Genomic DNA, 17,005 nt, shown 5'->3' with positions numbered 1-17,005 from the left:
CATAGAGCTCCACAGAGAGATGTAATTATGGTGCTGAATGGCTCACTCCTCTCCTCCTGCATTAGTCTGCCAGCTGTAGCTGGCAGCAGCCAAGGGCGTGGGGGCGTGCTCAAGGCTGCCCCGGCCCACCCCCTGGCCCGCCCCCTTGGCCCGCCCCCACAGGTGCGCTGCAGTCAGGTGGGGGAACAGCACGCCCAGCTGAGCCCAGCTGGCTCTCTTAGCAGGGGCGGAGAAGGGCGGAGACGTCCTGGGCTTCCCTGTGGACTTCTGACAGACTGCGCTGAGCAGAGGGGTGAGGGGGAGGTCTCCTGTACTCATCTCTCTCTCTCTCTCTCTCTCTCTCTCTCTCTCTCTCTCCTCTCTCCCTCCCTCTCTCTCTCTCTCTCTCTCTCCTCTCTCCCTCCCTCTCTCTCTCTCTCTCTCTCTCCTCTCTCTCCCTCCCTCTCTCTCTCTCTCTCTCTCTCTCTCTCTCTCTCCCTCTCTCCCTCTCTCCCTCTGTCTCTCCCTCCCACCCCATTTGGATATGGATACTCTGTGTTTGCAGCACAGGGGCGGACTCTTTCAGTCGGGGGCGGCGTGTCCCTGGCTAGTGGGCGTGTCCCTGGCTAGTGGGCGTGTCCCTGGCTGCTGGGCGTGTCCCTGGCGGCTGGGCGTGTCCCTTGTACACCATGGAGCCAGCGGCTGGCTGTTCTTTCAGCAACATTGTTGTATTTCTTCATGTGTTTTGGAGTGTGATATAAGCCAGCCACATTGTCCAGAATGTGGAGACGGTAAGAGGGATGTCTCTCTGACGCTGTGTTGTTGTGGACCCAGACGGATCCGGCCACCGTCCCGGTGCTGGCGTGGCAGTTTGCAGCCGTCCAGAAAGCGGTGAACCCCGTTCTGGCCTTCTGCAGAGGCGACGCCGTCCACTTCCTGCTGGTAACCTGGCTACGGCCAATCAGAGCCATTAGATTTACATACAGCATTTATTAGTAATGGGAAACAGATGTATGTGTTGTTGGTGTCAATACAGATACAGTTAGGGCATTTTAACCATAATGTGTGTGTGCGTGTGCGTGCGTGCGTGTGCGTGCGTGTGTGTGTGTGTGTGTGCGTGTGTGTGCACTCCCAGGTGAAGAAGGACGAGGCAGGAACTGTCCATGTCATCAAACAGCGACAGTTGCAGCTCAGCTGTGACCTCATCAGTGTGACGGTGTGTGCAGTGTGTCGGGCGTCTCCGTGGTGATCACAGCTCACTCTGCCGTGTCACAGTCCTCCTCCTGTTGCCATGGCATTTCTCGCTTGTTGATCTTCACGGGGTGTGAACGCTTCACTTTGCTGCGTCTGATGACCAGAGGAAGCTCGACCAATCGTGAAGCTGCTTTGCACTGCTTGATGCGAGGCATTGGCCGAGCGGAGCGTGTGACCCGCCTCCCTCTGTGTCCCAGTGGCTGAACCCGCGCACTCTGGTGCTGATGGACAGCGGTGAGAAGCTGCACGTGCTGGACCGGCCCAGTCAGGAGGAGCTGGAGACCCTGGACCTGCACGAGGTCCAGCTGGTGTACAACAGCAGCCACTTCAAGTCCCTGGCCACGGGGGGGAATGTCAGCCAGGCCCTGGTGAGCGCCACCTGTGGGTTGGGGGAGGGCTAACGTGCACGTCTTGATGATGATGATGATGATGATAGGTAAGAGGATGGAATTATTATTACTGTAAAGTGACTTGAATGTCCTATAGTGTTATAGTATTATAGGATAAAACAGGATGTCCTATAGTATTATAGCTTTTTTTAATGTAGTTATTCAGTTGATTCCTTATGAAAGCAGTAAATAAGGAACGGACATAAAGATGAAGTGTTTTTGAAGCAGTTTGAAGAATGCAGAGATAAGCACATCACGCTCATCTTTCTGGGCTTTATGGTTTGTTGCCTCTGTTCTCGTGAGCGCGTAGGCTTCTGATGTCCACACGCAGCTACTGCAAAGTTAATAAACCTTCGGTGTTTGTGCCGTTGGGCGTAATGATCCTCGGTGTTGAACGGCTGAGTGGTGAGGCGAGGCCACAGAGTTCTCCCTGCTGCCGTAGCGCCCGACCCGATCAGCACACGCAGCTCCATGTAACCAGTGCAGAAGGAGAAGCCCAATTAGAAGAGTGAGCACTGAGACCAGTAGGGGTAACTGGGTACCAGTGTGAGGTACTGAAGTGTTGATGACAGGAATGTGGGACTCTAATGGCGATGTTTAGGTAACATGGATTACCATTGGATTGCTTTCATCTTGCGTGCTTTTTCTGTATTCATTTGTGATGAGTGTAGTCACATTATATCATGATATCAGGAAAGTCAGTTTCATTATGATCAAACACATTAATGTGAGCTCCTGGATTCAGTGTTGGGGTAGAGTGGACAGGGTTAGTGTTGTCCTCCTGGATTCAGTATTGGGATAGAGTGGACAGGGTTAGTGTTGTCCTCCTGGATTCAGTGTTGGGGTAGAGTGGACAGAGTTAGTGTTGTCCTCCTGGATTCAGTGTTGGGGTAGAGTGGACAGGGTCAGTGTTGTCCTCCTGGATTCAGTATTGGGGTAGAGTGGACAGGGTCAGTGTCGTCCTCCTGTATTCAGTGTTGGGGTAGAGTGGACAGGGTTAGTGTTGTCCTCCTGGATTCAGTGTTGGGGTAGAGTGGACAGGGTTAGTGTTGTCCTCCTGGATTCAGTATTGGGGTAGAGTGGACAGGGTTAGTGTCGTCCTCCTGGATTCAGTATTGGGGTAGAGTGGACAGGGTCAGTGTCGTCCTCCTGTATTCAGTGTTGGGGTAGAGTGGACAGGGTTAGTGTCGTCCTCCTGTATTCAGTGTTGGGGTAGAGTGGACAGGGTTAGTGTTGTCCTCCTGGATTCAGTGTTGGGGTAGAGTGGACAGGGTTAGTGTTGTCCTCCTGGATTCAGTATTGGGGTAGAGTGGACAGGGTCAGTGTTGTCCTCCTGGATTCAGTATTGGGGTAGAGTGGACAGGGTTAGTGTTGTCCTCCTGGATTCAGTGTTGGGGTTGAGTGGACAGGGTTAGTGTTGTCCTCCTGGATTCAGTGTTGTGGTAGAGTGGACAGGGTCAGTGTTGTCCTCCTGGATTCAGTATTGGGGTAGAGTGGACAGGGTCAGTGTTGTCCTCCTGGATTCAGTATTGGGGTAGAGTGGACAGGGTCAGTGTCGTCCTCCTGTATTCAGTGTTGGGGTAGAGTGGACAGGGTTAGTGTTGTCCTCCTGGATTCAGTATTGGGGTAGAGTGGACAGGGTTAGTGTCGTCCTCCTGGATTCAGTATTGGGGTAGAGTGGACAGGGTTAGTGTTGTCCTCCTGGATTCAGTATTGGGGTAGAGTGGACAGGGTTAGTGTTGTCCTCCTGGATTCAGTGTTGGGGTTGAGTGGACAGGGTTAGTGTTGTCCTCCTGGATTCAGTGTTGTGGTAGAGTGGACAGGGTCAGTGTTGTCCTCCTGGATTCAGTATTGGGGTAGAGTGGACAGGGTTAGTGTTGTCCTCCTGGATTCAGTGTTGGGGTTGAGTGGACAGGGTTAGTGTTGTCCTCCTGGATTCAGTGTTGTGGTAGAGTGGACAGGGTTAGTGTTGTCCTCCTGGATTCAGTATTGGGGTAGAGTGGACAGGGTTAGTGTCGTCCTCCTGGATTCAGTATTGGGGTAGAGTGGACAGGGTCAGTGTCGTCCTCCTGTATTCAGTGTTGGGGTAGAGTGGACAGGGTTAGTGTCGTCCTCCAGGATTCAGTATTAGGGTAAAGTGGACAGGGTCAGTGTCGTCCTCCTGGATTCAGTATTGGGATAGAGTGGACAGGGTTAGTGTTGTCCTCCTGGATTCAGTATTGGGGTAGAGTGGACAGAGTTAGTGTTGTCCTCCTGGATTCTGTGTTGGGGTTGAGTGGACAGGGTTAGTGTTGTCCTCCTGGATTCTGTGTTGGGGTTGAGTGGACAGGGTTAGTGTCGTCCTCCTGGATTCAGTATTGGGGTAGAGTGGACAGAGTTAGTGTTGTCCTCCTGGATTCAGTATTGGGGTAGAGTGGACAGGGTTAGTGTCGTCCTCCTGGATTCAGTATTGGGGTAGAGTGGACAGGGTTAGTGTCGTCCTCCTGGATTCAGTATTGGGGTAGAGTGGACAAGGTCAGTGTTGTCCTCCTGGATTCAGTGTTGGGGTAGAGTGGACAGGGTCAGTGTTGTCCTCCAGGACAGGGTGGACAGGGTTTGTGCTCCAGTCATTAATGCACTGTTGTCTTCCCACAGGCCCTGGTTGGGGAGCGAGCATGCTACCAGTCAGTGTGCAGCTACGCGGGCCAGATCTTCTACCTAGGAACCAAGGTAGGTGCTCCGATAAGAACGTTCCGTGGAGACGAACAGGTGAGCGAAAGCCGTCAGGTCCCTTTTGAGCCCCTTTCATTCAGAACACTCAGGGTTCCTACAGCCGACAGCCCTTCTAAAACCTCCCCGCCATGCGGATTTCAAAGCGCATTCTCCCTTTTAGCGATTACATGATGCAACTGGAAAAGGACGTTTGAATTCAAACGATGGAAAACGTAGACGTGCAACAATAACCGACAGCGGTCGTGCAGCGGGGGAGGGGCAGCGGCTTCTTGTAAGTCTCCTTACGCGGACCGGCGATTGTGCGGGCGCGGTGTAGTTGTGCGGAGTCAAAAGCGATCTATAAACGACCCCGGGCTGGGGGCGAGAGTGTGTCTGAGCCCTGGCAGGCTGTAATGGTGGCTAAACGCCGAGCTTTCCAGCTGATCCTCCCAGCACGTCGGACTGAACTCTCTGGCACGCAGCGCTGCGATTATGCTAATGAGACAGCGCGCATAATGCGAGTGGCGTGAATATTCATCGAGGCCTGCTCGGCTCTGGGTGAAGTGCCAGTTTACCTGAGAAGGAGGGGGGGGGGGGCTGCTTCCTGGGAAAATGTCAGCAGGTAAACAATCAGAGGTGTTGGCAGGTCAGTGCAATTAAAATGCGCGGTGGATGAACAGCCTTCTCACGGATCACCTCGTGCGTCGAGGCTTCTCGCCGTTGCTCCGTTAGGAACCTCTGTTTCGCGACACGCGTCTGAAAGCCTCATTATGTGCCTGTCTTTCCTTTCGCAGTCCGTCCACATCATGACCCTGAGGACCTGGCGTGAGGTACGTGTCCTGGGTGCCCCGTGTCTCCGCCCACGCCCGGGCCTCATTTTTGCGGTTCTCCGTCGCCTGCTGTAGCTCAGTTTGTTTCTCCTGCTCCCCCGACAGAGGGTGGAGCACTTCTTGAAGCAAGAGAAGTTCACGGAGGCTCTCTCCTTAGCCTGGTCCTTCCACGAGGGCACGGCCAAAGCAGTCGTGGGTGAGTCCACCCACCCCAGTCCAGACCTATGCCTGCCCCACCTGCTGAAGCTCCGTCTCACCAAGCGGGCGGAGGTCTCCACCAGGACACGCGGCCTGAGATGCTGCAGACTCCTGTGTCTCAGTTCAGATATCACTCTAATGACTCCAGAGTCAAAAAATGAACGAATCAACGAAGCTAAAGACTTAATTCAAAACCGTATTATAACCTAACCAGGCAAGATGGACGAGTTGGGCCCTGTTTACAAACACCACTGTGGTTGGGGACCGACTGGCCTTATTCATTATCTACATTGGTGGCGTAGTTCCAGTGCTGAAGTGTAGAAGAAGACACCAGACGTGTGTTGGCTGATGGCTCTTGGCCGGAGAGTGAGACTGTAAAGAGACTTTCCTTAATGTCTCATTTCTCTCATTAGCCTCCTGAGGTCTGGCGTGTCTCTGGTGGCGTCAATTAATTAAATTAATTAATTAAAAATAGAACAGTACGTACAGAAAACTGCAGTAATTACAATATATTTTTAAAAACGGGCTCTTCTGAGAGTTTTAGAGAGGATATATCCCACTGGACTGATGGGTTCAGGGGCTCAGATGAATGTTATTATTAATTTTTGTTTATAAATCTTGTTTGGCTGTTGTGGCGGTTGGCGTGGTGATCTCCTCATCCCCCCGGACTGGTTGTGACTGGTGTGCAAGGCCTGTTTGGAGACCCGGTGAAGAGGAAGGCGGTTGTGGCTGACAAGGTAACATCCTGCAGAGCAACTCTGGCACTAGGAGAGGAAGTCTAGCCTGGGGGGGGCGCAGACCGGTGGGCTTCCATTAAAGCTAACATGAGCCCCTCTCCAAACTCACTGGTTACATGGTGATTAGAGACCTGCAGGAGCTGTCTGCCGCTGACGAGAAGAACAGCAATGTGTGTGTGTGTGTGTGTGTGTGTGTGTGTGTGTGTGTGTGTGTGTGTGTGTGTGTGTGTGTGTGTATGGTGGCCTGGGTATATCTGAGTCATCCTGGTTTTATTGAGCTACAGACTGTACTGATACTCACACCAGGACATTTAGACAGCTGAGCGAAGGCTGGAAGTCCTCTCAGCCGTGTGTGTATTTGTGTGTGTGTTTGTGTGTGTGTGCGTGTGTGTGTGTTCCGTCTGAGTGAAGACAGATGCAATATTCCCCCTAACCCTCCGTCCTGACCCAACCCTCCTGTCTCCTCTCAGATGGTGGAGGTTCTGTTCCAGTATGTGGAGCGCTGGTTGAGGAGGTGTCCCGAGGGCAAGGTCCAGGTGCTGGAGCAGCACTTCCAGGTGAGACGTCCGGGCTGCTGCGTGGGGGGCCACACCCCCCCGCTGGTGACCTGCCTCACACTACAAGGCTGTAACACACCTTCATTCCTTAGGACAACACATTTGCATGATTTTATCCTTTTATGGTGTGTGTGTGTGTGTGTGTGTGTGTGTGTGTATACATTGGGGAGACCTTCTGTCTGTGCTTGTCCCAGAGTTTTTTTTCTTTAAAAAGCATCTGTCATAAACCTCCCTCTCTCCCACTCTTTTTCCCTCTCTCCCTCCCTCTCTCTCACTCTCCCTCCCTCTCTCCCTCTCCCCCACTCTTTTTCCCTCTCTCCCACTCTCTCCATCTCTCACCTTCTCTAGGACATGGTGCCTGTCGTGGTAGATTACTGTCTTCTTCTGCAGAGGGTGTAAGTGATGTTTCACCTCTAACACCACACCTTATGACACACACACACACACACACACACACACACACACACTCAACTAGGACCAGGCAGTATAGACAGAAACACTGTGATACGTTTACATTGTGTCGTATTTGCGATTCTTATCTCTTACACATATATTATAAAACCAGGATGGTTTAAACCTGTGTGTGTTTGGTCAAAATTATTTTTCTGGATCATGTGAAAGGCATGATTCATCAAATACTCACACAATCTCATATGAAAGGCATGATTAATCAAATACCCATGAAATAAGTGCATCTCAATGTACTGTTCTTGATAACTGGGATATTTATCATATGGAGCATTGATATCTTGTTAATAATACACAGTAATATTCTGTTTATTACATATTAATATTGTTTTGTACTCACCGGGTGGCTGTTTTACTCCCTGGTGATGTGATTGTTCATTTGTAAGCTTTTGTTCAGCTGTGGTTACAGACTCTCTACCTCACTACACTATCATAATTCATTTAGCCAAAAAGAGCCAAAATACAGCTCTGAAGATGGAGTAAACTTGTGGATTTATTATTATTGTTGTTATTAATGTTGTTATTTCCATTATTATTATCATCATCATCATTGATCACCACCATGGCCAGGCCACACACAGTGTACTCGTTACCATTGGAAACGTTGCAGGGTTTCAGCAGTGTGACACTCGTACGGGTTGTGAGGCAAGCAGTTGTCATCTAGCATGGTGAAAGGCACGATTAATCACACATCCAGTACATTCTCACATGCAAGACATGATTAATCAACCATCTACCAAGCCCTTGTGTGAAGGGCATGAGTCAGCAGATATGACATCAGCCCTTACATGAGTCAGCAAATCTGTGAGACGGGATGGAGGCGTTTGGACTTGAGGGGGTGGTTCTTGGGGCGGGTCAGTTAGTGAGGGTGCGGTTCTCGGGGGCGTGTCAGTTAGTGAGGGGGCGGTTCTCGGGGCGGGTCAGTTAGTGAGGGTGTGGTTCTCGGGGGCGGGTCAGTTAGTGAGGGGGGCGGTTCTCGGGGCGGGTCAGTTAGTGAGGGGGCGGTTCTTGGGGCGGGTCAGTTAGTGAGGGTGCGGTTCTCGGGGGCGTGTCAGTTAGTGAGGGGGCGGTTCTCGGGGCGTGTCAGTTAGTAAGCGGGTGGTTCTCGGGGGCGGGTCAGTTAGTGAGGGGGTGGTTCTCGGGGGCGGGTCAGTTAGTGAGGGGGCAGTTCTTGGGGAGTGTCAGTAAGCGGGTGGTTCTCGGGGGCGGGTCAGTTAGTGAGCGGGCGGTTCTCGGGGGCGTGTCAGTGAGCGGGCGGTTCTTGGGGTGGCTCAGTTAGTGAGGGGACGGTTCTCGGGGTGAGTCAGTTAGTGAGGGGGCGGTTCTCGGGGTGGGTCAGTTAGTGAGGGTGCGGTTCTCGGGGGCGGTTCTCGGGGGCGGGTCAGTTAGTGAGGGGGCAGTTCTCGGGGGCGGGTCAGTTAGTGAGGGGGCGGTTCTTGGGGCATGTCAGTTAGTAAGCAGGTAGTTCTCGGGGGCGGGTCAGTTAGTGATGAGGCGGTTCTCGGGGGCGTGTCAGTTAGTGAGCGGGCGGTTCTTGGAGCGGCTCAGTTAGTGAGGGGGTGGTTCTCGGGGTGGGTCAGTTAGTGAGGGGGTGGTTCTCGGGGCGGGTCAGTTAGTGAGGGGGCGGTTCTCGGGGGCGGGTCAGTTAGTGAGGGGGCGGTTCTCGGGGGCGGGTCAGTTGATAAGCGGGTGGTTCTCGGGGGCGGGTCAGTTAGTGAGGGGGCGGTTCTCGGGGGCGGGTCAGTTAGTGAGGGGGCGGTTCTCGGGGCGGGTCAGTTAGTGAGGGGGCGGTTCTCGGGGGCGGGTCAGTTAATAAGCGGGTGGTTCTCGGGGCGGGTCAGTTAGTGAGGAGGCGGTTCTCGGGGCAGGTCAGTTAGCAGTGGCCCTGCGTCCTGCACGCTGCAGCTGCAGTAGTGACTCTCGGTTGAGGAAGCTGCGTGTGCAGGTCGTGCACGTCGGTTCTGAGGAGGAACGACCCTGCAGGCCGCCAGCAACGTCTCCTCCTGCTGTGTCATGTTGTTGTTTTCTGTTTTCGTTTTCTGACCGCCATTATATTTTTATTGTGCAATCGAATAGCCACGTTAAAAAAACCGTAGTGTCCCCAGAGGTGTGCCGTAACTTTCCTAGTCTGCTGGGAGATGGGGCGTGGCTCCGTTCTTCAGGGTTCTGTCTCTTCGCTGTCTGTTTTTCCTCCTCACCTGTCTGAGTGTGTGTGTGTGTGTGTGTGTGTGTGTGTGTGTGTGTGTGTGTGTGTGTGTGTGTGTGTGTGTGCGTGCGCACTCGTGTGTGTGTATGTGTGTATGTGTATGAGTGTGTGTATAAACGTGAGGGAGGCTGTGTGTTGATTAGTAAGCATGAGAGATAGTCAGAGATACTGAGAGTTCTTGGGGTGTTAATTTGTGTACAGTGTGTGTATGTACTTGTGTGTGTGAACGCACATGCTCCTCTAGGTGTGTGTGTGTGTCCTCACACTCACATGTGTGACTCAGCACCTCTGGAGCTGTGTTAATGAGAGGAAGAAGAGAGACGAAGAGCAGACCGCCCTTAACCACCTAGTAGCCCCAGAAATCCTCCTGGCCTGTGCAGCAGTCTCTTCCTCCGCCCCACCCTAATTAAGCTCCTTGATCTGGGCTCACGCAGGTCTGAGAACAGTGGGACTCTCCGCTCCTGATGAGATGCTTCCATTAACCTCCAGTCCCCAGCTGTTCTCAGATCATCCTGACACTATTTTTTTAAATGTAGCAGATGCTCATGTTAAAAAATGTATTCAATAGGAATATATATTGTATATATATTGTTCAATATATATATTGGTGCTATCATATCGATATAGGCATTTTGATGCTTTAAAAATGTTTGACAGTGTTCAGATGTATTTGTCAGTGTTTACGGTTCGCCGGTGTTCAGTTGTATTTGTCAGTGTTTACGGTTCGCCGGTGTTCAGATGTATTTGTCAGTGTTTACGGTTCGCCGGTGTTCAGTTGTATTTGTCAGTGTTTACGGTTCGCCGGTGTTCAGATGTATTTGTCAGTGTTTACGGTATGCCATACACAGGTCTGTTTGTCAGTATTTTATTTTACGGTGCTATTTTGATGTCTCCTGGAATGCAGCGGATGTGCTATCTGTCTGCGTAACTCGGGGTTTCTTTCATCCTTCGGTAAACACTGGGTAAAAAAACGTTGAGAAAAGGCGCCGTGGTGTTTGTCCTCAGATAGCAGGGTTAAGTGTGGGTCTCGTCTGCCTGGGTGTTCTCAGCTCTTTTGTTGAAATGTGAGCTAGCACACGTCCGTACGCACACACACACCACTCACACACACACCACTCACACATGATCGTCAGCCATGCAGAAGAGACGGTCTCTTCTCTCTGTCTGGTTGCTCCATCTCACAGTAAAACACAAAAGAAAATGCCATAGAAGAGAAGCACATTTCTCTCTCTCTCTCTCTCACTCTCTCACTCACTCACTCACTCACACTCACACACACGTTGTTGCTGGTTCATGTTTATAAGCCTCTTTAATGGTGCCTCTCTCCCCTTTGCCTGTGGTTTCTGCCCAAACCCATTAGAGTTCAGCATGTTTCCTTTACTCACAACCCAGCCTGCCCCCGTCATAGACCTCCCTCTCTTAAACGAGCATGAGGCCAGCTACACACACACACACAACCCAGCCTGCCCCCGTCATAGTCCTCCCTCTCTTAAACGAGCATGAGGCTGTCCAGCTACACACACACACACACACACACACACACACACACACACACACTCACTCACAACCCAGCCTGCCCCCGTCATAGTCCTCCCACTCTTAAACGAGCATGAGGCCAGCTACACACACACACACACACACACACACACACACACACACACACACACACTCACAACCCAGCCTGCCCCCGTCATAGTCCTCCCTCTCTTAAACGAGCATGAGGCTGTCCAGCTACACACACACACACACACACACACACACACACACACACACACACACACACACTCACAACCCAGCCTGCCCCCGTCATAGTCCTCCCTCTCTTAAACGAGCATGAGGCTGTCCAGCTACACACACACACACACACACACACACACACACAATTTATTTTCCCCTTGCTTTCAGCTTTTTTGTGAGGACCACTGGACCGTGTGTATGAGCTTCCGTAATTGTGCTGGTGTTATTTGGATGTGCTTTGGTTTGAGAGTGAGGGAGGATGTGTCTGCCTGTCCTCATACACTCACACTCTCTCTCTCTCACACACACACATGCGCACACACACACACACACACACACACAAAGCCCTCGTGTTATCCCAAGGCTAAACTCATATAGACACACTCATTATTGTCTAGAACATCAGCCAAAGTTCAAGAAATGAACGTAGAAATTCTGCCTCCCTTTTTATACCCGCACACTTTCTCTCTTTTTCTCTTCTGTCTGCACTCGCTCTCTCGCTCGGCTCGTGTCTTCTGTGCAGATAAATGGATTGATGTGTGGTGATGGATGTGAAGTTGGCATTTCAGCAGTGTGGATTGTGGAATGACTAAATGGATTGTACTCCATTAGAATCAGATTCGCTAAAGTACACTCTCACACTTTGGCCAGAATAAATGCAATTCTCTGTGCAATATTCAGTATAACTGTCCACTAAATCCAGAACTCCCATTTCTTTTTGCTGGGGCTCTACAAAAGAAAGCCCCAGCACTCTACAGAGTGGAGTCTGTCAGAGGTGAGCAGGTCTATCTGGTGGTCTGTCAGAGGTGAGCAGGTCTATGTGGTGGCCTGTCAGGTCAGCAGGTCTATATTGTGGTTTGTCAGAGGTGAGCAGGTTTCTTTGGTGGTCTGTTAGACATTATCAGGTCTCTTTGGTGGTCTGTCAGACATTATCAGGTCTATGTGGTGGTCTGTCAGAGGATAGAAGCAGACGTTGGAATACAAACCATTAATATAACATATCAAAACAATCCAGTTGTGGTGAAATTTGAGAGTTCATTATGCACTGAATAGTTTCCTAAAGAATCATAGAAGAATTATTTTTGTTATCACAGATTTATTTCCGTATTTAATTTGGGATTATTTAACAACACCTGGATTATAACCACACTATAAAGCAGATGCATGATCAGTATTTCATTTAAAAAGTCCATGGCCACTCCCCACCCCATCCACACAGTCACATATGTTGGGTAGTCCACCCTGGTCCTGGAGTCCACCCTGCCTAGTGTCCATCCTGATCCATGAGGGCTCGTGTTAACGAAGTCAACAAGCTGTCGGGGCTGTGGGGGGGTGTGGCTGGCTGGGATGTGGGGGTGTGGCTGGCTGGGCTGTGGAGGGTGTGGCCTCGACACTCGGCCAGTCGGTCTCTACTCAAGTTTTGGTTGAGGGTGGCATTATGTAAGCAATTATGTAAGCAGCCACGCTGTGAGTTGTATGTATCCTGCCTCTTTTGAACTTTGGTGTTTGGATGTGTGTCTGTGGTCCACGGTGGTTAGGTGTGTGTGGGTGGGGGTGTGTGTGTGGGGGCGTCTGCCCTTGAGTGCAGAGCTGCTGTGAGCTCTAACACTGGGCTTGTGTTGTGAGTCTGCACACAGAGTTATGGGTGTAATTAGATGGACTCTACTCCACTCAAACCATCAGAGGACCTCCAGGGCTCTGTTCTCATTTAGGCCTGGGAAATGTCATTAGTTCTCTCTCTATCTCTCCCACATGCACTCTCTGTCTTTTCACTCTCTCTCTCTCTCTCTCTCTCTCCCTTTCTTGTTCTCTCTCTCATCCTCTCCTTCCTTCCTTGTTTCCCTCTCTTCTTCTCCCTCTCTCTGTCATTCCCCCTCCCTCCCTTTCTTTCTCCCCCTCTATCTCTTTCTCATTCTGTCACTTGTCCTCCCTCTCCTTTGCTCTGTTTTGTCATTATCTCCCTCTTTTCTTTCCCTCATTACATCTCTCTCTTTCCTCTTATCGGTTCTCTCACCGTGTGTATTTGTTAAATTGCTGTTGTCGCATGGCTGGACTGTGCAGAATAATATAAGTCTGCTTTTCTTTTTCTCCTGCAGATTTAGTTTAGTTTAAAGATTTCAGCCCATTAAAATTTCTTTGCCCCATGTTTAAAAACTAAAAATTGTACTCTGCATTTTGGCCTCTTTTAGGAACATTTATGAAGTAAATTTCTCGCATTAGTTACAATTGTGTGCGGAGCCATTTTCTTGGGTTTCCAAAGTAGCTTGTTTCCCAGAAGCCAACGCTGCAGGTGACTTCCTTTTCCTGTTGTGTCATATCCTCTCAGGGGTGTCAGGTGATAACAGTCACCTGACGGTCTCTACACGCAGCGCTAAGATTGTGTCACGCCTTCCTGACTGGGCTAACACTAGTGAGGAAGGCAGGTGTCCGTGCAGTGTTCCTGAACCTTGAGCTAGTGCAGCTGATCTCACGTATTTGTTTGCACGTGTTTGTCTGTGTCTGCACGTGTTTTGCACGTATTTCCTTATAGAATGCTGTGTAGAAATTGTGTGAAAATCCTAAATGTTTATTTGAGAAGTAAATGTGATAAAAAAAAAATCATACAGCCAGCTGTAGTTTTCCTGTCTGTGCTTAGTATAGTGTTTGGTACATATATGTGTGCATGTATGTGCGTGTTGGTACATATGTGTGCGTCTATGTGCGTGTTGGTACATATGTGCTTGTTGGTACATATGTGTGCATGTATGTGCATATTGGTACATATGTGTGCGTCTATGTGCGTGTTGGTACATATGTGCTTGTTGGTACATATGTGTGCATGTATGTGCATGTTGGTACATATGTGTGCGTCTATGTGCGTGTTGGTACATATGTGCTTGTTGGTACATATGTGTGCATGTATGTGCATGTTGGTACATATGTGTGCGTCTATGTGCGTGTTGGTACATATGTGCTTGTTGGTACATATGTGTGTGCATGTGCGTGTTGGTACATATGTGTGTATGTGCGTGTTGGTACATATGTGTGTATGTGCGTGTTGGTACATATGTGTGTGTATGTGCGTGTTGGTACATATGTGCGTGTTGGTACATATGTGTGCATGTATGTGCGTGTTGGTACATATGTGTGCGTCTATGTGCGTGTTGGTACATATGTGCTTGTTGGTACATGTGTGTGTGTATGTGCGTGTTGGTACATATGTGTGTATGTGCGTGTTGGTACATATGTGTGTGTATGTGCGTGTTGGTACATATGTGTGTGTATGTGCGTGTTGGTACATATGTGCGTGTATGTGCGTGTTGGTACATATGTGCGTGTTGGTACATATGTGCGGGTTGGTACACGTGTGTGTGTGTGTGTGTGTGTGCGTGTTGGTACATATATGCGTGTTGGTACATATGTGCGTGTTGGTATATGTGTGCGTGTATGTGCGTGTTGGTACATATGTGCGTGTTGGTACATATGTGCGTGTTGGTACATATGTGCGTGTTTGTACATATGTGCGTGTTGGTACATATGTGCGTGTATGTGCGTGTTGGTACATATGTGCGTGTTGGTACATATGTGCGGGTTGGTACATGTGTGCGGGTTGGTACACGTGTGTGTGTGTGTGTGTGCGTGTTGGTACATATGTGCGTGTTGGTACATATGTGCGTGTTGGTACATATGTGCGTGTTTGTACATATGTGCGTGTTGGTATATGTGTGCGTGTATGTGCGTGTTGGTACATATGTGCGTGTTTGTACATATGTGCGTGTATGTGCGTGTTGGTACATATGTGCGTGTTGGTACATATGTGTGTATTGGTAAATATGTGCGCGTTGGTACATATGTGCGTGTATGTGCGTGTTGGTATATGTGTGCGTACTGGTACATATATGCATGTTGGTACATATGTGCGTGTTGGTACATATGTGCGTATTGGTAAATATGTGCGTGTTTGTAAATATGTGCGTGTTTGTACATATGTGCGTATTTGTACATATGTGTGTGTATGTGCGTGTTGGTACATATGTGCTTATTGGTAAATATGTGTGCGTTGGTACATATGTGCGTGTTGGTACATATGTGTATGTTTGTACATATGTGCGTGTATGTGTGTGTTGGTACATATGTGCGTGTTGGTACATATGTGCGTATTTGTACATATGTGCGTGTTGGTACATATGTGTTTGTATGTGCGTATTGGTACATATGTGCGCGTTGGTATATATGTGTGTGTGTGCGTGTTGGTACATATGTGCGTATTGGTACATATGTGTGTATTGGTACATATGTGCGTATTTGTACATATGTGCGTATTTATACATATGTGCGTATTTATACATATGTGCGTATTTGTACATATGTGTGTGTGTGCGTGTTGGTACATATGTGCGTGTTGGTACATATGTGCGTGTTGGTATATATGTGCGCGTTGGTACATATGTGTGTGTATGTGCGTGTTGGTACATATGTGCATGTTGGTACATATGTGCGTATTTGTACATATGTGCACGTTGGTACGTGTGTGCGTGTTGGTACATATGTGCGTATTGGTACATATGTGCGTATTGGTAGTACCAATACGCACATATGTACCAATACGCACATATGTACCAACACGCACATACACGCACATATGTACCAACACGCACATAAACACATATGTACCAACGCGCACATATATACCAAAACGCACATATGTACCAACATGCACATATGTACCAACACGCACATACACTCACATATGTACCAACGCGCACATATATACCAACACGCACATATGTACCAACACGCACACACGTACCAACGTGCACATATGTACAAATACGCACATATGTACCAACATGCACATATGTACCAACACGCACATATGTACCAACACGCACACACACACACATATGTACCAATTTGGTACATATGTGTGTGTGTGTGCGTGTTGGTACATATGTGCGTGTTGGTACATATGTGCGTGTTGGTACAAATGTGCGTGTTGGTATATAGGTGCGCGTTGGTACATATGTGTGTGTGTGTGTGTGTGTGTGCATGTTGGTACATATGTGCGCATTGGTACATATGTGCGCGTTGGTACATATGTGTGTGTTTGTGTGCGTGTTGGTACATGTGTGTATGTGCGCGTTGGTACATATATGTGTGTGTGCGCGTGTTGGTACATATGTGCGTGTTGGTACATATGTGCGTGTTGGTACATATGTGCATATTGGTACATATGTGTGTGTATGTGCGTGTTGGTACATGTGCGTATTGGTACATATGTGCGTATTGGTACATATGTGCGTATTGGTACATATGTCTGTGTGCGTGTTGGTACATATGTGCGTGTTGGTACATATGTGCGTGTTGGTACAAATGTGCGTGTTGGTATATATGTGCGCGTTGGTACATATATGTGTGTGTGTGCATGTTGGTACATATGTGCGCGTTGGTACATATGTGTGTGTTTGTGTGCGTGTTGGTACATGTGTGTATGTGCGCGTTGGTACATATATGTGTGTGTGCGCGTGTTGGTACACATGTGCGTGTTGGTACATATGTGCGTGTTGGTACATATATGCGTATTGGTACATATGTGTGTGTATGTGCGTGTTGGTACATATGTGCGTATTGGTACATATGTGCGTATTGGTACATATGTGTGTGTATGTGCGTGTTGGTACATATGTGCGTATTGGTACATATGTGTGTATATGTGCGTGTTGGTACATATGTGCGTATTGGTACATATGTGTGTATATGTGCGTGTTGGTACATATGTGCGTATTGGTACATATGTGTGTGTATGTACTTGTTGGTACATATGTGCGTGTTGGTACATATGTGCGTGTTGGTACATATGTGCGTATTGGTACATATGTGTGTGTATGTGCGTGTTGGTACATATGTGCGTGTTGGTACATATGTGCGTATTGGTACATATGTGCGTGTTAGTACATATGTGCGTATTGGTACATATGTG

The 17,005-nt window shown here is 49.1% G+C and overlaps 1 protein-coding gene across 1 annotated transcript in view; it reads left to right on the top strand.

Annotated features, from left to right (window-relative positions):
* Positions 1-17,005, top strand: part of vps8 (VPS8 subunit of CORVET complex) — a gene marked incomplete at its 3' end in the record, with an annotated part of 57,664 nt that overhangs the window by 13,274 nt on the left and 27,385 nt on the right. Inside the window, 9 exon segments of the mRNA XM_076991874.1 lie at positions 814-921; positions 1,115-1,195; positions 1,431-1,601; positions 4,257-4,331; positions 5,108-5,143; positions 5,249-5,339; positions 6,032-6,078; positions 6,549-6,635; positions 6,984-7,030. Coding sequence (XP_076847989.1) covers positions 814-921; positions 1,115-1,195; positions 1,431-1,601; positions 4,257-4,331; positions 5,108-5,143; positions 5,249-5,339; positions 6,032-6,078; positions 6,549-6,635; positions 6,984-7,030 — 743 coding nt within the window.

The sequence above is a fragment of the Brachyhypopomus gauderio genome, unplaced genomic scaffold (assembly GCF_052324685.1).
Source record: "Brachyhypopomus gauderio isolate BG-103 unplaced genomic scaffold, BGAUD_0.2 sc86, whole genome shotgun sequence".
Taxonomy (NCBI): domain Eukaryota; kingdom Metazoa; phylum Chordata; class Actinopteri; order Gymnotiformes; family Hypopomidae; genus Brachyhypopomus; species Brachyhypopomus gauderio.
This window is presented reverse-complemented; position numbering and strand designations above follow the sequence as displayed.